General features: G+C 39.2%; 1 protein-coding gene across 2 annotated transcripts; it reads right to left on the bottom strand.

Moving 5' to 3' along the window:
• Positions 1-1,916: 1,916 nt before the first annotated feature.
• dkk3b (dickkopf WNT signaling pathway inhibitor 3b) lies at positions 1,917-23,412 on the bottom strand. 2 transcript variants are annotated; one of them, XM_063000117.1, is made up of 7 exons: positions 23,222-23,412; positions 19,970-20,050; positions 18,725-18,802; positions 10,802-10,894; positions 10,572-10,716; positions 7,227-7,377; positions 1,917-2,109 (listed from the first exon to the last, which is right to left on the bottom strand). In XM_063000117.1, exons 1-7 carry the CDS (start codon positions 23,408-23,410, stop codon positions 2,058-2,060), a joined length of 789 nt encoding a protein of 262 aa, XP_062856187.1. In that variant the 5' UTR covers positions 23,411-23,412; the 3' UTR covers positions 1,917-2,057. The 2 variants fall into 2 exon arrangements, with proteins under 2 accessions (XP_062856187.1, XP_062856188.1); XM_063000118.1 differs by having other exon boundaries at positions 10,802-10,891.
• Between the last annotated feature and the right edge of the window lie 1,673 nt (positions 23,413-25,085).

Raw genomic sequence — 25,085 nt, 5'->3', positions numbered from 1 at the left:
TGAAACTCGTTACCTAAGTACAGATTACCTTACCAGACCTACCTTATTCAATTCAAACGTGAAGAATGAATATCTGTGTGTAGGGGCGACAGACGGGTGGCACGGTGGGTAGCACTGTCACCTCACAGCAAGAAGGTCGGTAGTGTTTGGATTGCGCCATCTAGTGGAATCAAGACTCAGGGTATTGCTGGAAAAAAGGCAGTTGTCTTTAGTATTCAGAACAATTTTGTAAATACTCGACAAGCAGGATTAAACAGCCTAATCCAGTCTAATAAAACCTGGTAAAAACTATGCTTAAAGCAACAAACAATATTCTGACTGGAAATGAATCAGTAGAGTCATGAAACAGAGTCATTTTCTTTTATTTCTTTTTTAAACAAATGAAAAAAGACACCTAATTAACAACTATTAAACATACATTGACATAAATGGAGTCATTAAATCAGCAGTTTTACAGAAACTTACACAAATCTAATGTCTTAAACAAATTAGTTTCTATTCCAATAAATAGAATGAATGCAGAGAAACTTGACCCGATGAGACAAATATCAGAGGTGGAAAGTAACAAATTACATTTACTCGTGTTACTGTAACCGAGTAGTTTTTTTGTGTACTTGTACTTTTAAAGTAGATTTTACAACCTGTAATTTTACTTTTACTTAAGTTTGTTTTGTATTAAGAATTGTAATTCGCTACATTTTAAATAACATCCGTTACTGAGTAACTGGGAAACTGCTGCAGTGAATTCTGGGATGGGAAATAAACTGGTGCTAAAATAAAGGAGCTGTAATCTAGGTATAAAGTAGGGAGGGAAGGGTGATTTTAAAAGTTTAACATGTTTGGAGTTTGATGTTTCGTTATTTGACAACATAGTCTGATGTCAAAGAATGGCAAAGTTTTGTCTGACATCTTGAAGGTTTTCTTTGGGTCATTTAGTGAAAGTCACAACACTTGTAACCTTGACTTGTTTAGAGTTATGAGATTTGCAGTCTGACTGTTGTTTGGTATTTGTTGGTGATGAAAAGAAGGCTGGTCTATAGAATCCACAATTAATGCCAACTTCAGTCATTATACAGTCTGAAAAAGTTTTATGGGATGGTCTGTACTAAAGTGACACATTACACATCCCTAAATGTTTTAAATGTTGTATCAACATGTTTTTTTCTATTATATTTAAATTAAAAACAACTATTGTGAGATTTATATCCACTTGTCCTGTTTGCATTACACAGGAGAGACACCCCCCCCCCCCTCCTTCTGTTAAAAAAGTAACTAAGTAACGTTTACTCTGAGTACATTTTAAATGAGTTACTTTTTACTAGAGTAGATTTTAGACTAATAATTTTACTCGTACTTAAGTAAAAATACTTGAGTAAAATATTTTAGTACTCTTTCCACCTCAAATACCCACACTATCATTCAAAATGTTTTATCTACTGTCATCTATTATTCAGACATATTATCATTTAATAATGAGGGTGTTGGCCAGTGATGAATTAGTGCCCTGTCTGGGGTGTATTCCTGTATTCCTTGCACCTATTGTTTCCATTTGACACTGGACCCAACGTGACCCTGACCAGGAAGAAAAGGTTGTTGAAAAATAAATAAATAAATGATTAACATTATTCCTAATGAGTGCAGTACATAATGCTGTAGACATATCTCGATCAGTGGTGCTCAATGAGAAAGAAACAGGACAGACACACTCTTAACACTAGGTGGGGCTATACATCGAACAGGGAACTGTGGTGTGTATTATGGTGGTATAAGTATCAGGTGCAACAGTGTTGTTGGGTTTTTAAAACACAGTGCAAAAGTAGGTGTATGTAATAAACCAGGCTATAAATATGCCGAGTTTATTTTGCAGAGAGCCGGAGCATAGCTGGTATATGGAGTCAGATGTAGCTTGAAGAATCTAAATTCTAAGTTTTATTCATACAAAAAGTCATTTACATTCTGAAACGTTACCTTGCATAAAAACACAACAGTATGTGCAGCATTTTAAATAAGATCCACTATATACAGGGCTTATAGATGCTCTCTCTCTCAGGTAGCAGTCAGTTCTGATCTCTGTTTGATCTCTTCTGCTTCAGGCACACTGATTTTTGGCTAGGGGGAAAACAGGAAAAATGCTCTCATTATTTATTTTACATATTGCATTACTGTAATTAACATCAACTGTAGACGTGCCAGATATGAGAAAGCATACTAAACATACAAATCCCATTATCGTTAAACGTGTCAATTCATTTATAGCTTCAATTAACTGATAAATGTACAAAAATTTACTTTTAACGTTTCCTCTGGCCAACTGGACTGTGTTTTGTAAATATAAACACATTTTACATTTGAAAAAAAAGTTGGAACAATGAAAAAATGTATAATATTCAAGCTGCACTGTTTTGAAACACTCACAATATGCAGGTGAACTGGTAACAGGTAAGGGAATCATGATTTGGTCTAAAATGGGAATCCGACAAAGGCTCATTTTTTGCAAAGATGGTTGTGGCTTACCACTATCTGACAAATTTTGTAAGAGAATTGTTATTCAGTTCAAAAAAACATTTCTTGCAACGATTGCAAATAATATCACCATCTACTGTTCAAGATATCGTGAACAAATTCAGGAAATCCAGAACTTGGGGGCTTAAGAGTACTAAGAAGTCAGCAGCTGCATCAAGAACTGCAACCTAAACCCTATTACCAAGAGAAAGCTGTACATTAGTTTCATGCAGTAATGCTGAAGTTCCCTGGGCCTGAGCTCATCTCAAATGAACCAAAAGACAGTGGAAATGTGCTGTGGTTAGGTGACTCATTTTGCCTTGTTTCTGAGAAAAATGGATGTCGAGTTCTCTATCTCGAAGACTAAAGAGGCCATCCAAACTGTTCTCCGTGAAAGGTGCAAAAGCCAACTCATGGTATGGTGGTGCATCAGTGATCAAGGCATGGGTGACCTGCGTACGTGTGATTTTAGAGAGACATTCTTCCATCAAGGCAACATATTCTCTCCCTTTTTTCTCCCTTTTAGGGTGTCCAATTGCCCGATTGCATCATGCTTCCTCTCCACCAATGCCGATCCCCGCTCTGATCGAGGAGAACGAAGCTAACCCACACCCCCTCCGACACGTGGGCAGCATGCCGTATGCATCTTATCACCTACACTTTGACGAGTGCAGTGCAGCTCAGCACTGTAAACGGAGAGACACACCCTGAGAGCACTCTTTTCTCATCTCTGTGCGGGCGCCATCAATCAGCCAGCAGAGGTCGTAATTGCATTAGTTATGAGAGAGATCCTATCCGGCTTAGTCCCGCCCATATCTGAACAACAGGCCAATCGTTGTTCATGTGGCCGCTCAGCCTTAGACGGCAGGCAGAGCTGAGATTCGATATGATGTATTCGAGATCCAGCTCTGGATCTCGTGATATTGGACATTTTTGACAGAGATAAATAGAGAAGAAAATACTTGTTCTTGTATAAAATATTCCAACTTTTTATGGTTTGTATGAAAGTATTAACATTTTTGTGTCCAGTCATTCATTCACAGAAAGATAACCTTTGTGAAAGTCATTAAAATTCCAAGACTGTCATGATATACCTGTTCGTTAAAAGCTTATTTAAACTTTAAATTTGACACCTGACACTCAGATCACACTGGAAAATGTATGAAACCTTGCAGTCATTCTGGATAGCCAGCTATCACTCTTGGCTTATGTTGATAACTTAAATTCAATTATGTTTTTTCCTCCTCTACAACATCAGAAAGATTTAGCAACTCAGATTCTTGTCCAGACTTTTATTATTTTATCCTGGACTACTGTAACTCCTTCATGACAGGTCTCCCCATGTCCACTATCAGACCCTGCTGTAGCTACTGTGGCTACGGTGGCTAAGTGGGTAGCATTGTCGCCTCACAGCAAGAAGGTCCTGGGTTCAATCCCCAGATGGGGCGGTCCGGGTCCTTTCCGCGTCTGTGTGGGTTTTCTCCCACAGTCCAAAGACATGCAAGTGAGGTGAATTGGTGACACTAAATTGTCCATGAGTGTTCGATATAACCTTGAGAAGTGATGAACCTTGTGTAGTCAGTATCTACCTGTCTTGTCATGAATGTGACCAGAGGTGTGAAACATGAAGTTTAAATCCTAATAAACAAACAAACAAACCTGTAGCTACTTATGTACATATGTTCAGTTTAAAATAATCATGCTTTCTAAAAGCAGTTACCAAACACTGTACCTCATACCCTTTACACAACAAGTCTGGCTCTTATTGATCCACCCCACAGAACTCAAGAAAAACAGGCATCAAGGATCTTCTCTGTACAAGCACCCAGATGGTGCAGTGAACTTCTCCTGTCTGTTCAATCAGACTCTTACTGTTTTTAATAAATTACTCAATATATGTATAAGCAAATGCCTAAATGGAAATATCAACCCTAATCTTCACTGTGTGTGTGTTTAGTGTGTGTGTGTGTGTGTTCACCCCACATGCTTGTATTGCATATGAGACACTTCTCCAGTGCACTGCTGAGCGTTTCCATCTGCTGTGCTGCTAAATCAGGGCGAGGGAGTCGGTAGGAAAAACTCTGGTGATGACAGAGAGTGACGCACTGTTCCATGTGTATATCTCACATCCTGGTACTTTCCATTACTGAACCAAGCCAGAACTTCCTCACCACAAGTGATTCTATGAGGTGGCAGGTAGGTGTATGTGTGTTGGGGAATGGAACAGGGATTGGGGTGTTTGGATCACTGAACGCTTCACTTAAATGCAGGATGTGTTGACCTTAAAATAATTACATACACACTGGTCACTTTCTGTATACACACAATGCCAAGGCAGCACACTAACACACTAAATAACAACAACAAAAAGGAATTTTCTTGTTGGCCCCATGTGAACTTCATAAAATTATCGTCCAAGATGTTTGGAGAGAAAATTAGGAAATTAGTAATTACTGGTTTAGATTTAGGAACAGATCCATTTTAAGAACTGAATGAAAGCAGAAGAATCTGTGATGTTAAAAATTTAAATTGTTACAGTTGATGTTGAAAGTTTACATACACCCACAAGGCCGTAATCACGATTTCCCAATATTTGGATTTGCTCAAAATAACCCCGCCCCCATGGCCACCCAGTGTAGTAATGTAAAAATGATAATTATAAAACGGATAGTTCCGGTCCTAAAATCTGATTGGCTGAGCCGCGTTCAAAGCCGTTGTAAAATCCCCGATAAACGCACACCTATGACCACCTCACATCATTCCATATTAATACGCCACTGAAAAGAAAAAATTAATGTTATTTTCGCCCTCATGTTGCCTAGCAACAATACAAAAATGTCATCCCCGTGCTAAAATCACAGTAACGCACGGCCTCTCGTGGCTTATTGCTTTAATAAACATATTCCATTCACTAGCTCTGTGTAATGTCATGATCCCTCAGTGTTCCCTCTAGATTTCAGTCATTTTTCTCTTCAATCAACTGTCTTTTTCTGTGACTAAATTATTGAAACACATGCTTCTTTAATACTTGATTAATTGCCCTGTAGGTTTGGTCAGCTGTGTATTATTTTTACATGGTGAATCTCTTACGCACTTCTTCTATTGTAACTGATGTTAATGAAAAGTTAGCCTGTTATTTAAAGCCAAAGCCAATTATTAAACCTGCAGCAACATTATTTTAGTTAATTAATGTTTATTATTAATTGATTTTAAGAAAAGGCAGTGTGGATACACAGTAACATGGCCCATGAGTTTAGAGCACGTGTCAAACTGCCAAATCCGGCCCGCCACATCATTTTATATGGCCCGCGAGAGCTTAAACGACGTATGATTGTCTTAAAACACACTGTAAAATCATACATAAACTGCATCTCCCACAATGCATGCCAATTTTGTGACCCGCAAGGTGACCACATCCCACCACTAGATGGCAGTGTATACAAGTTTGTGCTTCAAAAAGAAAAAACAGTACGTCTCTTGTGTTATGAGGCCGTGTCTGTGGTAAAGGAGTACAATATAAATGTAGATATACATTATAAATATACAGTATAAATTTGGCATTTTGACACCAAACACAGAATTTAGCCTCCAAGAAAAACAACAAATTGTCCAAGACTTAAAAGGCAGACTGCAATCACAGCAGGATACGTTACAATCGGCACTTTGAGGGCCACCATAATGCAGATGTGGCCCTCTGTGAAAAATGAGTTTGACACCCCTGGTTTATAGGATATCCCAAATCCTCCATCTTTTGTAAGTGAGTGTTTCTCTAGATGTGCAGATTTCAACTGTCTTTTTAATTTGTTTAATTGTCCCTTAATCTTATCATGTATTGGTCATTTGTTTTGTTCTATAGTTGTTGTTTCCATACATTAATTAACACCGTAAAGGTTAATAAACTCTGTATAAAGTAAAATGTCTTTAAACTCTGGACAGAGCCATTAAAAATGTTAGTGACCTACTAATAAATTTGAATAACAATAAAATATTAATAATAATTTTAAAATGGTTGTCTGGTCACCTATTGTTGTCTGGTCACCTATTGTTGTGTAGTCACCTATTGTTGTCTGGTCACCTAGTGTTGTGTAGTCACCTATTGTTGTCTGGTCACCTAGTGTTGTCTGGTCACCTAGTGTTGTCTAGTCACCTATTGTTGTCTGGTCACCTATTGTTGTCTGGTCACCTACTGTTGTCTAGTCACCTAGTGTTGTCTGGTTGCCTGCACACTAGCAGCACTCTACACACACCTGCCACCAGGTAAGACTTGAGAGTCTTGCACGTGGGTTTACTCCGGGTGCTCTGGTTTCCTCCCACAGTCCAAAGACATGCAAGTGAAGTAAATTGGAGACACTAAATTGTCCAAGACTGTGTTTGATATAATCTTGAGAAATGATGAACCTTGTGTAACTGGGTAGAGTGACTACCGTTCCTGTCATAAATGTAACCGAAAGTGTAAAACATAACGTTAAAATAATAAACAAACAAACTGTCACTGTTCATATTTTTGTATTTTATTATTGTTACTATTTGCACTGTTTTTTCTTACGTTATATGTATATCTGCAACTTTTTAAAATATATTGTACAGTATATTTATTATTGCTATTGTTTTCTCTTTATTATATTTCCTAAATATGTAACTAAGCTTTGGCAATACGGATGTCTATATTTGTCACACCAACAAAGTTACGTGTTATGAGTTTGTGTGTGTGTATGTAGTCGTACCCCAATAGTTGGCACTCCAGTCCTGCAGCACATGGACAGTGCTCATGAGGAGCTTCCTCGTCCCACATCAGCAGATCCAGCAGCTGGTTTGGCTGATCGCGGCAGCTCTGGCGCTCCTGAGGCCGCGGCCTACAGACAGGATACAGCAACGCTACACAGAGAGAGAGACAGACAGATCTGATTAGTCTGATCATTTTTACTTATGGTACCTCATTTAAACACTTTTAAACATTTATACACGTTATGTGAAAATTATTAATGCTGTCAATTTATATAAACCTAAAAGTGAATGTTAAAGACAAAACATGGATGAAAATGTAATAACAGGGTGACAGGATAATTAGAATTATACTGTATGGGATTTAAGTATCATGTTTCAGAGTAATAAGTCCGTGCACCAGCAGTCATGTTACCACATTTAGACACTTCTGTCTTTACACATTTTGAAACAGACACTTTCGTCCACCGTGACTTTAATTGTGAATTAATGCAGTGAAAGCAACTGAGGGTTAAGGGCCTTGCTCAGGGACCCAACATTGGCAACTTGGCTGTGGTGGGGCTTAAACCTGTGGTTTTTCATTTCCTTTTATTTTCAACACTGAGCACAAGGCAGGAATATTGTGGACAAGGCGCTAATCCATGGCGGGGCTTCAACTAAGAGACTCTCTGACTTTACATCTGCAAGGTGGACCAACTAGGTAGGAGTGTCTAATAGAGTGGACAGTGAGTGGACACGGTGTTTAAAAACTCCAGCAGCATTGCTGTGTCTGATCCACTCATACCAGCACAACACACACTAACACACCACCACCATGTCAGTGTCACTGCAGTGCTGAGAACGATCCACCATTTAAATAATACCTGCTCTGTGGTGGTCCTGTGGGGATCCTGACAATTAAAGAACAGGGTGAAAGCAGGCTAAAACAGTAAGTAGACAAACAGATGGACTACAGTCAGTAATTGTAGAACTACAAAGTGCTTCTATATGGTAAGTGGAGCTGATAAAATGGACAATGAGTGTAGAAACAAGAAGGTGGTTTTAATGTTATGGCTGATCAGTGTATATTGGTATATATGTAGGTGACTTTTCTGTGTCCATATAAATATTGACTGCACCCATTAAGAAGTACTTGAGGTTGCTTAGATAGTGCAGTTGTCTAATAAGATAGCCCAGCCCTGCTGAGATCTCAAGCTTTAGAGTTTGAATCTCATGTGGTACACATTTAATAAATGGCTAGCATTTGATGCTACTATGATTGTAGGTGGAAACATGATCTGCTCACCTCAAAAACACTAGAGCCAAACTTTCACTGAATGCACTGTCAAAACAATGCAGTAAAAGAAACATCTGCATGAAAATTTCATTTCTCTAAGGGAGGAAAGAAAAACATCTGAAAGACATGAAAAGGAGGGCAATGACAGGTCGAAAAACACAGAAAGGGAAATAAATTGTAAAAGAAGATAAAGGTGGATGGTAAATAGAGGGCAGACGATCTGGAACCACCACAGATTTGTGAATGTAGGAGTGCAGTATTGTTGCTCCAGCTGTTAATCTTTTCCCACTGAGCTGAGGCCAGTACCAGGGGACCAGTTTTTAAGAACTGGCAGCATTTATACACTTTAAGAGCCAAGTAATTACATCATTATATGTAGGAGATGTGATGGATGACCTCCTTGTTGAACTTACAGTTTCAGGAATACAGTCAAATTAGTTAGTCAAATTAGCTCAGGTGGCGCAGTAGTAAAAACACACACTGGAACCAGAGCTGGGATCTCAAATACATCGTATTGAATCTCAGCTCTGCCTACCGGCTAAGGCTGACCAACCACATGAACAACGATTGGCTCTGCTGGCTGATTGATGGCGCCTGCACAGAGATAAGAAAAGAGTGCTCTCAGGGTGTGTCTCTCCATACACAACGCTGAGCTGCACTGCACTCGTCAAAAGTGTAGGTGATAAAATGTATTCGGCATGCTGCCCACATGGGTTAGCTTCGTTCTCCTCAATCGGAGCAGGGATCGGCATTGGTGGAGAGAAAGCATGATGCAATCGGGCAATTGGACGCCCTAAAAGGGAGAAAAGGGGAAGAAAATGCATAAACTAATATATATATATATATACTGTATATATAATTTGTTAGATCTACATTATAGAGCTAAAAGTACGTGGACACCTGACTGTGAGCTTGTTGGACATTTCCCCATTGTTAAAACTTTGGTGTTTATATTGTGGGAGCCAAAAGTCTGAGACAGCTAGTGAACATGATTCTATGTAACATTTTTCTTCAATTTAAAACAATGTGTTTTATTACAAATCACATAATCACAACATTTTGGGTGAAAAATTGAATGGAAGAGAATGAATTCATGAATTTTGAATCTTGTTAGTATTTGGTGTGCCATGTTTATAATAGATGAACAATTGCTGGAAATATACGAGCTTCTGATGAATAGATATGAGCATGCGCTTCAATGGCAGTAATCAGATAAAAGGAAATCCGAGCGTTTGTATTAAGGGATTGATGTTGTCCATTTCACAAATGTGCTTACTTGCTGTTCAGTAGTGCCAAATACTGCCCGCTCAGGTGGCGCAGTAGTAAAATACGCTAGCACACCAGAGCTGGGATTTCGAATACATCGTATCAAATCTCAGCTCTGCCATCTGGCGGGGCTGGGTGGCTATATGAACAACGTTTGGTTGTTGTTCATTCAGGGAGGGAGCCGGATAGGGACCTCATAACTGGTGCAGTTATGCTGGCTGATTGATGGCGTCTGCACAGAGTCGAGGAATAATGCGATCAGGTTGTGGCTCTCTGATGCTCTCTGATGTGCACAAGGCTGATCTGCATATGAACTCGCCTCGTGCAGGTGAAAAGATGCAGTTGGTTGCACATGTTTTGGAGGGGGCGTGTGTCAGTTTGCTCTCCTCAGTCGGGGCGGGGGTCAGCATGCGCAAAAAATCAGGAGAAAAAGGGAGAAAATGCATAAAAAAATTAATAAATAAAGTAGTGCCAAATTCTCAAATATGTGGATTTTTTACATTTAAATTTACATTTTCTGCATTAAACTCTAAGAAACTCTTATTCAGAGCAAATTACAGAAAAGCTTTCACAGTAAACATTACTTTACTCCAGTTCAAGCAGAAAATGGTCCATGGATACAAATCTGCTGAAACCCTGTTAGAACAAAGGAACAGGTGGGGCAATGGAGCAGAAACGTAATGTAAAATAAAAACATTTTCATGGTCTCAGACTGTTAGCCATCATTGGACGTATAGCTGCCCCTCCCCTCACCCCTGCTTTTGGAAAACATTGGGCGTTTGACGTCTCGTTCCGTGTGTGGTACCTTTGTGCATGGCGCAGCAGTGCAGTGGGCTGCAGTCACTCTGGTACTGGCAAATGGTACCAGATTGTCCTCTGGTTTTATTTAGTGTACAAACCCCCCACACACACAGCTGCTCAGCACAGCACTCCTCATCCTTCACACACTCCTGCAAACACACGGACGGCAATAGTAAAAAAAAAAACACAATAAGAGTATGACATAGTGCTTCTGAATGTGAAGACGTCTCTCACCTCGTTGGTGGATTTGCAGGGGACGCACTTAGACCTGCTGATCTCATAGAGACAGTAACTGTCTTTCTCACAGTCTTCATCGATTAAACACTTCTGAAGAGAGACAACACACAAACACACTGTGCTCAGGACTTACAATATATGGACAAAAGTTTTGGAACATCTTTTCTAATTAAATTTTGCTTTGCAGCAACAGTTTAGGGAAGGCTCTTTCCTGTTCCAAGATGGCTGTGCCTATAAAGACATAAAGAAAAGCTGGGTTTAAAGGAACACCAGTGCCCTGAACAGAGCTCTGACCTCAGCCTCACTGAACGGCTTTAGAATAAACTGGAACTGAGGCTTTCTTGACCAACATCATTGCCCAACCATACAAATGCTCTTTTAACTGAATAGGCAAAAATTCCCACATTTTGCTCTCAGAAAAGTTGCTGCTGTTATAGCTAAAAAGGTCATATAGAGGTCACTCTATTTTAATACAATTTTCTTTTAGTACAATTTACTCATGGTCAGGTTTTTAAATTAGTCATAATAGGCTTGCAAAGAGTTTGCCATGTTCTCTCTCACTCAATAGGGTTGTTCTTTAAGGACTCCAGTCTCCTCCCAAGACTAAGGTAGTAAATGGATTGGCTACTGTAAATGGTCTCTAGCTGAGAGCAAGTGAATACAGGTGAGTGTGTAATGGATTAGTTGTACAGGGTGTATTCCTGTCATGCACAGCCTGCCCAGTGTTTCCACATTAGGGTCTGGACCCACCACATTTCTGATCAGTATCAGCACTTATTTAATTTTAATAAGTAGATGAATGATTTTTGCACATTTGGTCTCACACTCACAGCAGTAAAGTACTGTGTGTGTGTGTGTGTGTGTGTGTGTGTGTGTGTGTGTGTGTGTGTGTGTGTGTGTACACAGTCCAACGCCCCTAGATCAGGAAATTCCAAAGTATCATTTCTCCTCCCAAGCAAAATGGAGTGAGTCTCAGTCCAAAACATTTCACTTTTAATACCTGAATCCACCTATTAAGCCTGTAATAATAATAGTAATATCAACAACAATAATAATCATAATAATATTAATAGTAATAATAATAACAACAAGTTTAAAAGTGAAACAGTGAGAAAAATCCATATAAACACAGATACATGTGGAGCTTTCAGAGTGAATCTGACGGTTATGCAGATTCGTCTCATATTCACACTTTGATGATGTACTACCTCACCGCTCAAGCCGAGCGCTGAACAAAGCGACTGTTCACTGTTAATTTGAAATTAAATAAATACATTTTTAAAAAACAAACTGAACACTGAGTTTAGGGGACGTTGAGTTACAAGGTACCACTGTACTTCAAATCACACATAATGATTTTTGACTTTGTACTTTGACATACACAATATGGACAAGAGTATGTGAACACCCTCCCAATATGTGTGCGTTGCCTTCACCCCAGACAGGGTTAGTATAAAGGGTTATATGAAATTCAACTTGTAGTAAATTAGCTTAATCTCACACTAAAAAGAAAATTAAAACCCTACCTTATTTGAATTCATTTTAATCCCAGAAAAAAAATCCATCATCAAAAAATGTATAATTTTTAACAAAACCGCGTGCCACAATTATTGCTGTTGCTGTTTACCTAGTGCCAAACATTCCTGTACTTTGTGCAGTGGGGGGAAAATCACATCTAATCAGAATTTAGCATCACATAGTTGTTGCCAACTAGAAAAATACAGCTGTGGAACACTTATCAGATCTACTCTGACTGAACTCGGCTTGATTATAATGTGTTCTGCCTGCATGTGGTTTATATTAAACTGTTTGTAGGCCATTACAGACAGGAACCGAGTCAACATACAGCCATGATCAAAGCCTGCTACAGTTTGGACTGGCGTGGGAGGCTTTTCTAAATAACTTACCTCATGAAAAAGAGACAAAACGTGAACAGTCTGGCAAACATTTTCTGGACACCAAACACTGTCAAGCCAATTGTCAACTAAAAAAAGTAAACAGCATCTCTGTCAAGTAGAGCTTCAGTCCAGTCATTTCTGGATAGAACGATTCAGAATTCAAAGGCCTTAACAGTAAAACATAATCCCTAAAAAAATCAGATTTTCTGTTATTACTGAACGTGCTCTAACAACTGATGCCTCTGTTACAAATCTCAACATTTTAAGCCAATATGGTTGATATCATGGTCCATCTAGATCTCTTTCTGAAATGTTGGAAAAAGCTGAGACCAATACTGTTTAGAAACTGTTTGATTGTTATACATCAAGTCTCTTTTTATTTTTTCTTTCTGTTCTACTCACAAGAAGGTCCTGGGTCCGCCCCAGGTTGGGCGGTCCGGGTCCTTTCTGTGTGGAGTTTGCATGTTCTCCCCGTGTCTGCATGGGTTTCCTCCGGGTGCTCCGGTTTCCTCCCACAGTTTAAAGACATGCAAGTGAGGTGAATTGGAGACACTAAATTGTCCATGACTGTGTTTGATATAACCTTGAGAGGTGATGAACCTGATGAGAGGTGATGAGTAACTACCATTCCTGTCATGAATGTAACCAAAAGTGTTAAAAACATGACGTTAAAATCCTAATAAACAAACAAACAATCCTTTTCTACTCAGAAGTGTAAAAAAATAAAATTAAGCTAGATTAAGTACCCACTAACAGTGATCTGAGGAGACCATGAACCAATGACACCCAACTCACTGATGTCAAAGTACTTGAAGAGTACAGTGCCTAGTACTGACCAACAGGAGAACCACTGAGGCTCAGATTGCAGATGATTGTAATACTGGTGATGTGGTAAATGTGTGACACCACACAGTACATCAAATCCTTTTGTGTATGCAGCTACGTTGTTGCAGGCCAGTCAGAGTTTCCATGCTAACAACAACAGACACGCAGGCATTGGAACTGGACAGAAGGAGCAATAGAAGAAGGTTGACTGGTCTGACAAATCCTGTTTCCTTCAAGATCATGTGGACGGCCATGAACCTTCATCATGTATCATCATTTATCCGTGTAAGAGAAAGCACCAGAATGCACTGTAGGATGATCCACCTTGCAACGTACAGAAGTTGAAGGACCTGCTAATAATGTCCTGGTACCAGATAACCACATACTTTTTCAGCTGTCTTGTGGATACCATGTTTCGGTGGGTCAGAGCTGTTTTGACAGCATACACCGACCAGGCATAACATTATGACCACTGACAGGTGAAGTGAATAACACTGATTATCTCTTCATCACAGCACCTGTTAGTAGGTGGGATATATTAGACAGCACGTGAACATTTTATCCTCAAAGCTGATGTGTTAGAAGCAGGAAAATTATCAAGCATAAGGATTTGAGCGAGTTTGATGAGGGCCAAATTGTGATGGCTAGACAACTGGGTCAGAGCATCTCTAAAACTGCAGCTCTTGTGGGGTGTTCCCGGTCTGCAGTGGTCAGTATCTATCAAAAGTGGTCCTAGGAAGGAACAGTGGTAAACCGGCGACAGGATTCGAAATTTCTGAAGATGTTAATGCTGGTTCTGATAGAAAGGTGTTAGAATACACAGTGCATCACAGTTTGTTGCGTATGGGGCAGCAAAAGGGGGACCAACACAATATTAGGAAGGTCATAATGTTATGCCTTATCGGCGTATTAAATGAGTGGTTCTAATGTTTTGGCTCATCAGTGTTCTTACACCAGGACTGAGTAAGATCCAGGTTCACTTCAGACACCTCATACACACTATGGTGTAATTATTAGGCATGTATGTTCCTGCAAGATGACTTAAGGTAGGGCTTAGATGTTTGGTTTGATGGAATGTGGTACTTGGTCTGAAAAGTTTGAGAACCACTTTCCTACAGGAAAACATACCCCCATGGTAAAACAACAGATTAAATTTGATTAAATAAAAAGCAGTGAGGGGTTATAAGCACATGGCTCAGAAAACCTTCTCAATGTTAGAAGTCTATTAAATATGACTGGAAATGATCCCACTGGCACCAGCTTTAATGTAGCATTTTTTTTTAATCCCTTCACAATAATTATTTCATGGGTTGATTTTGGTTGAGTATGTTGTCCAAACTATACATATTTATATACTCATGTGACAGATGGGGTGTGGTTTAGCTGAGGGCTGCAGTAAGACACAGATTGGGGGATGAATGTCATGTTTAATCAGTGGTTACACGTGGTGGCTCTAATAACCAGCCCTGTTTAACCTGTGCATTTATCCTCCAGCTTCCAGGTTTAAGCACCAGTTTAACTTGAGTGGCAGCAAGGAGAACCACAGACTCTTAAGTAAGCTTTCACAATTTCTAGCACTTCATTAACACATAACAAACTGGAAAGCCAATTTCTTTTTTGTGGTTTACTTTGAATCCACTAGAGCCAAATGCACCTTGATGTTTGTGATTTATCTGCCGTGGGCATAAACATCTTGCATTTTTAAAACAGAAAGGCTTAATACTCATTTAGTCTCAGCCCCCACTTAGTGTAAACAATAAAAAGCTAAACTGGTGAGCAGACCACCCAGTGACAGCTATGAGAAACAGGACCATCTTTGGCATTACATTTTTATTGCCTGGTGTTGGTGGAATAATTCTATTATTAAAAATATGTCATGCTGGAAAAGACTATAAAACTCTGCTTTAAATTAAGGCTTGCTGTGCAGTGCTGTGCTATCAAATCCACGTTGGTAACGTGGTGAAACTGTTGGCGCCATGTGACCATTTTGCCATACTAATCAAACCTGAATCTTCATGCATTCCTTCCAGACTGCCTAATCACACCACAGCCAGAGACGTACCACAACAAAACCACCAACAGCTGTACTGGCACCGCTCACATGCTCTGTGGTAGCGTAGGGCATTATTTACTGCTGATCCACTGTATATTGCTTTCTTTGGTGTAAAATGGAACACACAAAATGTAGGACTGTGTATGGCGCTTGGCTGATTTGGCGGCACATGTAGGAACTATTAGGTGACTCATGTCTGCTGGCGTGTTAATAAATTTCCCTTGCAGTTGTGTTTCTGACCCAATAAAGTTACTCAGAGTTTACAAGCAGCGTTCGCACATGGTACATGGTACAGGTCAAAGGCTAAACCAAGCACCGAATGACTCATTTTTAAAAATCAGGGCAGTGGAAAGTGTGGGAGTTCTGAGTGAACAGGGGATCGAGTTCAAACATGCACCACTGGCATGCTGGTTCAGAGTTATAGCTCCTCGCAGCGTGTACATGCGGTTTAATGGAGCAATTTGGTTACTGCTGACTGATCCTCCAGTGATATAAACAACTGCCCCCGAAAGTTCTGAAATACAGTGTAACGTCCCACTGATAATGGAAATGTTCTGCATAATGGAGTTTGAATAAATAAAAAGTAATGAGGGGTAATAAGCACATGGCTGCTCAGAAAACCTTCCTCAATGCTAGAAGTCTATTAAATATGACTGGAAATGATCCCACTGGCACCATCTTTAATGTAGTATTTAAAAAAATCCCAGACATTACTTCATGATTTATAATGAACAGTTTTGGTTGCTTTACAAGAACTGCATATTTTAAATTTGAGCACATACACACATTAACATTTCCAGCATTTAGCAGAAGATATATAAAGTATGTACAGTGGTACCTTGAAACTCAGCGTCAATTGGTTCTGGGACTGCCATTGAGTTTAAAAGGTGTTGAGTTTCAAGGTATTTTTTCCCATAAGGATGTTTGGGAAACCTGTTAATGTGCTCCATGGTCCCGTGGAAATGCATATAAAATTATGGGGTTGTTTTTGACACTTATACACTGAAAAACACAAATATAATATAAAAACTAAAATAAAAAGCTGATTTTCACAATTTCTCAGAACCCCGAGCTGTAACACAAGTTTAAAAGTGAAACAGTGAGAAAAATCCATATAAACACAGATACATGTGGAGCTTTCAGAGTGAATCTGACGGTTATGCAGATTCGTCTCATATTCACACTTTGATGATGTACTACCTCACCGCTCAAGCCGAGCGCTGAACAAAGCGACTGTTCACTGTTAATTTGAAATTAAATAAATACATTTTTAAAAAACAAACTGAACACTGAGTTTAGGGGACGTTGAGTTACAAGGTACCACTGTACTTCAAATCACACATAATGATTTTTGACTTTGTACTTTGTACTTTGTACTCCCAATATGTGTGCGTTGCCTTCACCCCAGAAAGGGTTAGTATAAAGGGTTATCTGAAATTCAACTTGTAGTAAATTAGCTTAATCTCACACTAAAAAGAAAATTAAAACCCTACCTTATTTGAATTCATTTTAATCCCAGAAAAAAAATCCATCATCAAAAAATTTATAATTTTTAACAAAACCACGTGCCACAATTATTGCTGTTGCTGTTCACACTTTGTACAACCTCCCTTTGCCAGTAAAATAGCGCACTTAGTCTTCTCCTATAGCACCCATAACAGCTCACCCCACAGGCGAGGATTTAGATCAGGGACTAAGATAATCATGGCAGAAGTGTGGTTTTACGTTCACTAAACCATTTTTGTGTTGATCTGGACATATGTTTTGGATCAATGTCCTGCTAGAAGATCCAACAACAAACAGTTTTTAGTTTCTTGGCAGACAGATTTTAATTAAAATATCCTGGTAGGTCATGCAGTCCACGATGAGGTTACCAAGGGCCACTGGATGAAAAAATGCACCACAACATTGAAGATTGAAGACCCTGAACTATACTTAATTGTGGGCATCAGGTTCTTCAGTTCATCCTTCTTTTTAAAAATCTTGAACCATGTTCTTTTATCTCGTCTGACAAAAGAACATGTTTCCAGTAAAAGTTACAGTTGCCTTTAACAAATTCCAGGTGCCTACATCTGTGGATAGATGACAGAAAAATTGTTCTCTGGTGGTAGTTTTGGAGACCTACTGACCCCAAGATGCTAATCTACAACACTAATTGCCAGGGATTTTTTGTGCTTTTTTAACATTTTAACACCACTGTTTTGGTGCAAAACAAACTTGGGTCCTCGTCCGGTCACAGTTCAAACTTTTTTACTTGTTGCACTAACTGTAGATTTGGTAGTTTTTAGTTGAGTAGCTCTTTTCCCACTGTTGTATGACAGTCAACACATGTTTTGTTTATATAAATTGTCTTTGACCTTTGACACAGTGCAGTTACCTGTGTTTGTGTGTGTGTGTGTGTGTGTGTGGAGGGAAGGGTATAAATGGTTCAGTTACATTCAGTTTTTTGAGCAAGAGGATTGCATTACGCTTCCTCTCTACTGATGTTGACCTCCACTCTGACTGAGGAGAGCCGTGACTTATGCACACCCCTCTGACACGTGTGCAGTAGCCGACTGCATCTTTTCACCAGAAAGAGGTGAGTTCAACAAGCCTATCGTTGTTCGTGTAGGCATCATCCTGCCAGGTGGCAGTGCTGAGATTCGAGCCAACGAGTTCGAGATGTCACCTCTAGTGTACTAGCGCATTTTACCGCTGCACCACCTGAGCGCCTATTTGTGATTATTTCTCATTTCTTCAGTGTGTGTGCTATACAGATATCACTCCTAACTATCACTTAAAAGTAGAACATTACAAATGTTTCTAAAACAACAATTAAATGAGAAATCCAAGACCTGAAAGCAGCAGGAACAATGTACAAGATGCAGTAGATGTACGGTAACATGAGCATTAACACAACAGCATTTATGGTCTTACATCCACACATTTGTTAATGCTTTTACATTTAAGTACAAAGTCAAAAGACATGATGTGAGCACCTAAAGTCTAATTAATGCACGGAAAGTCAAATTAATAACAATCATAATTTTTTTCCCCTACTCTATATATCAAATCTTTACGTATTTTGTTTTGCATTAAAAAAGTTAACACAGACTTTTGTCTAAAGGAAAGAGAAATGTGTAGATTTTATTTTCATGTACTCACATGGTCGATCTCATTCCAGCTGCTCTCCTGAATCAGAGTTGTGAAAGAATCAGAACCTCCTGACTCACTGCCTGTTTCCTTCAGAGGGAAAAAACAGTGAATAAATTAAAATCAGCAAAAGTTGGCACTCATTAGGGACATTTCATGAGCCAATTGGAAAAAAAAGGTTGTATTTTGAGATCATTCATACTTGAGCTAATCTGTGTGCAGGGACATTTTTTCTACAGATTTAAGAACCATATTACAGTATAACCATAGGGTTTTATTGTATGGAAATACCATTTACTGTCAGAAAAAGTACTGTTCAGAGAAGTGCACATGTGCATTTCACTCATTAAACATTTTCTTTTCTATTAGCAACATTTGAAAAACCCAATTCTACTAAGACATAAACTTTTGAACAACAATATAGGCCATAATTACAAAAAGCACAGTAAACAGGGTTTTTGATTGTTCTAAAAAAGGTAGATGCTTTAATGAAAAGGTGGGTGTTCAGTCATAAATTAAAGGCAGCTGGAGACACTTGGTGCTAGTCCAGAAAAGAGCTCATATTTTAACCAATGGGCAGTGGTAGCTCAGCAGTTATGATACCATACAAGTAACTGTACAAGTAAATTACCCACTGTGGGGCCCATGCGCAAAACCCTTAACCTTCCATTGCTTGTATTTTATTAAGTTCTAATTGTAAGTCTCTTTGGTTAAAAGCATCTACTAAATGGCACAAATGTAAATGTGTAGAAAAGGTTTAAAAGTGCTTTTTTTTCTATTTTATTTATGCATTTTCTCTCATTTTCTTCCAAGTTAGCATAGTCAATTAGTCTTCCGCTGCTGAGAGATCCCTGATTGTAGTTGAGTATATTGCTGCTCACGCCTCCTCCAACCAGCGCGCAGTCCTTTGCGGAACCCTTATTCACCTATTACGGTCCTCCTAGCGTTTGAAGACCCCACTCACATAGTCCGGTCATCCCGCCCTAGCAGATACGTGTCTGCTGCAGGCACTGCCAATTATGCCTGCTAGATGGCACCCAGCCAACCGGTGGCAACGCTGAGTTTTGAACCAAGGAGTTTAGAATCTCTGCGCTGGTGTGATAGCGGAATATCCGGCTGCGTAAAAGTGCTTTTAAAAAGATGGAGGCTAGTCCATTCAAGGCTTTGTATAAAAGTACTGTTTTAATATGATGCAGGCAGTTACAGGAAGCCAGACGAGAGATCTAAAAGACAAAGTAAATTACGTTATCGGCTCACCTTGGTTCCTGTCTTGTTTTGGATGTGGTACTCAAAAGGCAGAGGGTCTCCATACAAAGATTTGGAAGTCTCGTTTATCATCTAAACATGGTGCACACAGGAAGACAAAAGATAAGTATGTATGTACCTGTATGTATGAGCAGTGAAAATAGCAACAAGGTCAACACAAAACATACTGGTTTATTCTACAATAATAAAATGATACCAGACTGTCAAACCACATGATGGCAAATTTACATTTAAATCTCTGAGCTTTTTAATTATCTTGAATAATATGTTTTTCAAGTCACTTTCTGTATAATATTGGTGGTTTTGAAGTGAATAATAACTGTTATTGTCTGTTAGTGTTTACCTGACCTGCACTTCCACTAAATCAATGTCATTTCTTGCTTTTTTACTCCTCATAAGCAGTAATCAAAAAGAAAAGCTTACCCACTTGGGTTAACATAGGAAGGAAATTAAAATAGAGTTAAATAATATACATTTAAATAAGAATGATTAAGACCTTGTGTTTTCCATGTGCACCAGTCATAGAACTTTAAAGAGATGTAAACATTGTACAGCTGAAGGTTTACATACACAGGAACATGTACTGTCATACCAGTCATTACAGTCTTGGGATTTGTATTATTTATGTTTTATTTTTGTGACTAGATGATTGGGACACTTCTTTATTTAAAAAAATAGAAATTTGAGTAATTTTAGAAGTTTGGGTTTCTGAAAATATACAAACAACAGACCTAATATTTGGTTATATATCCATGAGCTTGTTTCACCTTGATCAGACATGTTTAAAAGCAAGTTTAGATTGTTTGGACAGCAAAACTTTTTGGTTAGTTCCTTTATTACTTTTGACCTTTATTACTGTTAAATACTTAAATACTGTTCCATATACACTGATCAGCCATAACATTAAAACCAACTCCTTGTTTCTACACTCACTGTACTTTATAGTTCTACAATTACTGACTGTAGTCCATCTGTTTCTCTGCATACTTTGTTAGCCCCCTTTTATGCTGTTCTTTAATGGTCAGGACTCTCCCAGGACCACTACAGAGCAGGTATTATTTGGGTGGTGGATCATTCTCAGCATTGCAGTGACACTGACATGGTGGTGGTGTGTTAGTGTGTGTTGTGCTGGTATGAGTGGATCAGACACAGCAGCGCTGCTGGAGTTTTTAAATACCTCACTGTCACTGCTGGACTGAGAATAGTCCACCAACCAAAAATATATCCAGCCAACAGCGCCCCATGGGCAGCATCCTGTGACCACTGATGAAGGTCTAGAAGATGACCAACTCAAACAGCAGCAATAGATGAGCGATCGTCTCTGACTTTACATCTACAAGGTGGACCAACTAGGTAGGAGTGTCTAATAGAGTGGACAGTGAGTGAACACGGTATTTAAAAACTCCAGCAGCGCTGCTGTGTCTGATCCACTCATACCAGCACAACACACACTAACACACCACCACCATGTCAGTGTCACTGCAGTGCTGAGAATGATCCACCACCTAAATAATACCTGCTCTGTGGTGGTCCTGTGGGGGTCCTGACCATTGAAGAACAGGGTGAAAGCAGGCTAAAAAAAGTATGTAGAAAAACAGATGTACTACAGTCAGTAATTGTAGAACTACAAAGTGCTTCTATATGGTAAGCAGGTCTGATAAAATAGACAGTGAGTGTAGAAACAAGGAGGTGGTTTTAATGTTATGGCTGATCAGTGTAGTTTGTTTGTACAATGAACTTGAGGCCTTAAGTTGCACAAAATAGCTTTTGTAAATTTGTACAGAACTTTCTAGACTTTCCTGATGTAATAATTGTGGCTTAACTATGGGTGCAGACAATCAAGCTATATTTATTGTATTTATTTGGACACACAAAGTCATAAACTGTGGTCAATCATTGCCATGACATTATAGAACTTCAGACACAAATTCATAAATTTGCTGTATGTACATTTTTGCTCAAGTACTTTTTTTTTATTAAACCCAAAACAAAGCACAGTGGTACCTTGTAACTCAACGTCCCCTAAATTGAAAATCTTTGAAACTCAACACCCTTTGTTGAGAAATTTGTACCCTTAAACTCAACGTGTTCAATATATATATATTTATTTAATTTCAAATGAACAATGAACAGTCGCTTTGTTCAGCGCTCGGCTTGAGCGGTGCGGTAATACGTCACCAAAGTGTTAATATGAGACAAATCTGCATTTGTGTGGAATAACCATCAAGTCCACTCTGAAAGCTCCATGTTTCTGTGTTTATCTGGATTTTCCTCACTGTTTAACTTTTAAACTTGTGTTACAGCTTGAGGTTCTGAGAAATTGTAAGAATCAGCTTTTTATTTCAGTGTTTTTATATTATACTTTTGTTATTTTTAGTACATGTGTCAAAAACAACCCCATTATTTTACATAAGCCTAAAATATATGCAAGTCCATGGGACCATGGAACACATTAACAGGTTTCCCAAACATGCTTATGGAAAAAAAAAAACTTTTTTAACCCAACGCCAGTCCCAGAACCAACTGACATTAAGTTTCAAGGTACCACTGTAAATACATATTTTCCTTGTTTAATTAGGCTTACTTAAAATGCCCACTTGTTGTATGGGCTAGAAGGGAGTATGGAGGCACAAATGACTGACAGTGCCATTCCCAGTAAACAACACATAACAAGGAGTCTAATTAAGCATTATTAGCTTCAGCCATAGGGGTCCTTTATGTACCAGCCTTGTGACCCAGTTTTTTTTTCCTGTCCTGTCATTTCCTTTACACCAAGATTGAAGCCAGGATCAGGGCCTGGACCTGCGTGGCTTCTTGCTGAGTTTTTTTTTTTCGTTTTCTTGTTTTTATTTTCCCAAATGAATTTGGTTGATTTCTGTGCAACATCACAGGTGCTGGGCTGCATCTGACACCTTTGTGGCAAGGCTTTCACGACCCTGTTACATCTTATCACTACAGACTGTGTCAAAATAATATGTTTTGGCTGATCCTATATGCTTAGGGTGAGGAAACAATTCTAACATTTTATATAGAACTACTTTTCTTATGTGAAATATACTTGTAACAATGCAGTACAGTCAGTTTACCTGCTCTAACAAAAGTAAATTTATTCTTACATAAGTGTTTTTTTACTTTTGTGTCCTCAGAGGCACTTAATCCAACCAACAGATTTGATTCAATGTTAAAATGAGCACAAACCTGTTCTGACCGTGTTAGATAAAGGATGAAAAGTTGGTTTCCTACCTGATGGACAGCCTCCTCCAGTTTCTGCTGTGTGTCCTCCATCAGTTTCACCACCTCCCTAAACATTTCATTTACAGTTACTTGTCCCAGAGGTACTCGAGCAGCCAGGGTCTCACTAAGGTCCAGACGACCCTTCTGATCTCCCTTGGTAAGACCGATACAGAGGGACAGAACAGTGAGGAGCAGCATTGCTGTGGTGGAGCAGAGAGACTCAGTTCGTCCTCGGCAGGGTTTCACTGGAAACTAAGTAAGAGAAGAAAAAACGAGACAGGAAAAACCCTCTTGGCTTCCAGAGCAAGGTTTAAATGCCTGGGTTATTAAAGCGACAGAGCACCATTCCTGTGTCCCTTCTGTAACAGGACCTGTTAAAGTGTTACAGATCACAGCATTTGAGTTCAGGTCTTTCATCCACACATTTGTTAATGCTTTTACAAGCCAAAGACAAAATACTTGATTTGTACACAGTCTTATTAATGCACTGAAAGTATGATATAGAAGCACTTTGTAGTTCTACAATTACTGACTGTAGTCCATCTGTTTCTCTACATACCTTTTTAGCCTGCTTTCACCCTGTTCTTCAATGGTCAAGACCACAGGACCACCACAGAGCAGGTATTATTTAGGTGGTGGATCATTCTCAGCACTGCAGTGACACTGACATGGTGGTGGTGTGTTAGTGTGTGACCAGACACAGCAGCACTGCTGGAGTTTTTAAATACTGTGTCCACTCACTGTCCACTCTATTAGACACTCCTACCTAGTTGGTCCACCTTGTAGATGTGAAGTCAGAGACGATCGCTCATCTATCGCTGCCGTTTGAGTTGGTCATCTTCTAGACCTTCATCAGTGGTCACAGGACGCTGCCCACGGGGCGCTGTTGGCTGGATGTTTTTTTGGTTGGTGGACTATTCTCAATCCAGCAGTGACAGTGAGGTGTTTAAAAACTCCAGCAGCACTGCTGTGTCTGATCCACTCATACCAGCACAACACACACTAACACACCACCACCATGTCAGTGTCACTGCAGTGCTGAGAACAGCATGAAAGGGGGATAACAAAGCATTCAAAAAAAAAGATGGACTACAGTCAGTAATTGTACAAAGTGCTTCTATATGGTAAGTGGAGCTGATAAAATGGACAATGTGTGTAGAAACAAGGAGGTGGTTTTAATGTTATGGCTGATCAGTATACATTTACATTTTGGCATTTAGAAGAAGCTTTTTTATCCAAAGCAGCTTACAGTAGTGTGACGGTATACTGCTTAAGCAATTGAGGGTTAAGGGCCTTGCTCAAGGGCCTAGCAGTGACAACCTGGCAGTGATGGGGCTTAAACCAGCGACCTTTTGATTACTAATCCAGTAACTTAACCACTAGGCTACAACTATATGTCTCTGGAAGTGTACTAGTAATATGAAACACTATTGTCCCAAAATATAATTGTTAATTTGGTGTTTTGTTGATGATGATGACGATGATGATGATAGACAGAGCTTTTTAATACACCAGTCCAAAATCCTCTGTTGGTGTTTAGTTAGGTTAGGATATAATGACTGCAAAAGACATGCCACAGTTATTATCATCCCATCATCTTTACACTTTTCAAACCATTCAGTAAGCTCTCATGCCACATAAATAGGGGTCGTGGAGCAGCCTCGTCCTCCCCAATCAGGAGCAGGGACCAGCATTAGTGAGAGGATGATTGACGGGTAGAAATTGGATGCGCTAAAGTGGGAGAAAAAGCTTGTGAACTGATGAAGCTTGTGTAACCAGTAACTACCGTTTCTGTCATGAATGTAACCAAAGTGTGTAAAACATGACTTTAAAATCCAAATAAATAAATATTAATATACAGTGTATCACAAAA

This window comes from Trichomycterus rosablanca, chromosome 8, assembly GCF_030014385.1.
Source record: "Trichomycterus rosablanca isolate fTriRos1 chromosome 8, fTriRos1.hap1, whole genome shotgun sequence".
Classification (NCBI taxonomy): Eukaryota; Metazoa; Chordata; class Actinopteri; order Siluriformes; family Trichomycteridae; genus Trichomycterus; species Trichomycterus rosablanca.
This window is presented reverse-complemented; position numbering and strand designations above follow the sequence as displayed.

What these genes read in the sequence shown, in the direction of transcription:
- dkk3b (XM_063000117.1), bottom strand. Translation starts at nt 23,410, where the DNA reads ATGCTGCTCCTCACTGTTCTGTCCCTCTGTATCGGTCTTACCAAGGGA. An exon ending in GCTGGAATGAGATCGACCAT is followed by an intron (nt 10,895 to 18,724) that starts GTGAGTACATGA and finishes GTCTCTCTTCAG; the next exon opens with AAGTGTTTAATCGATGAAGA. An exon ending in CTGCTGCGCCATGCACAAAG is followed by an intron (nt 7,378 to 10,571) that starts GTACCACACACG and finishes CTCTCTGTGTAG; the next exon opens with CGTTGCTGTATCCTGTCTGT.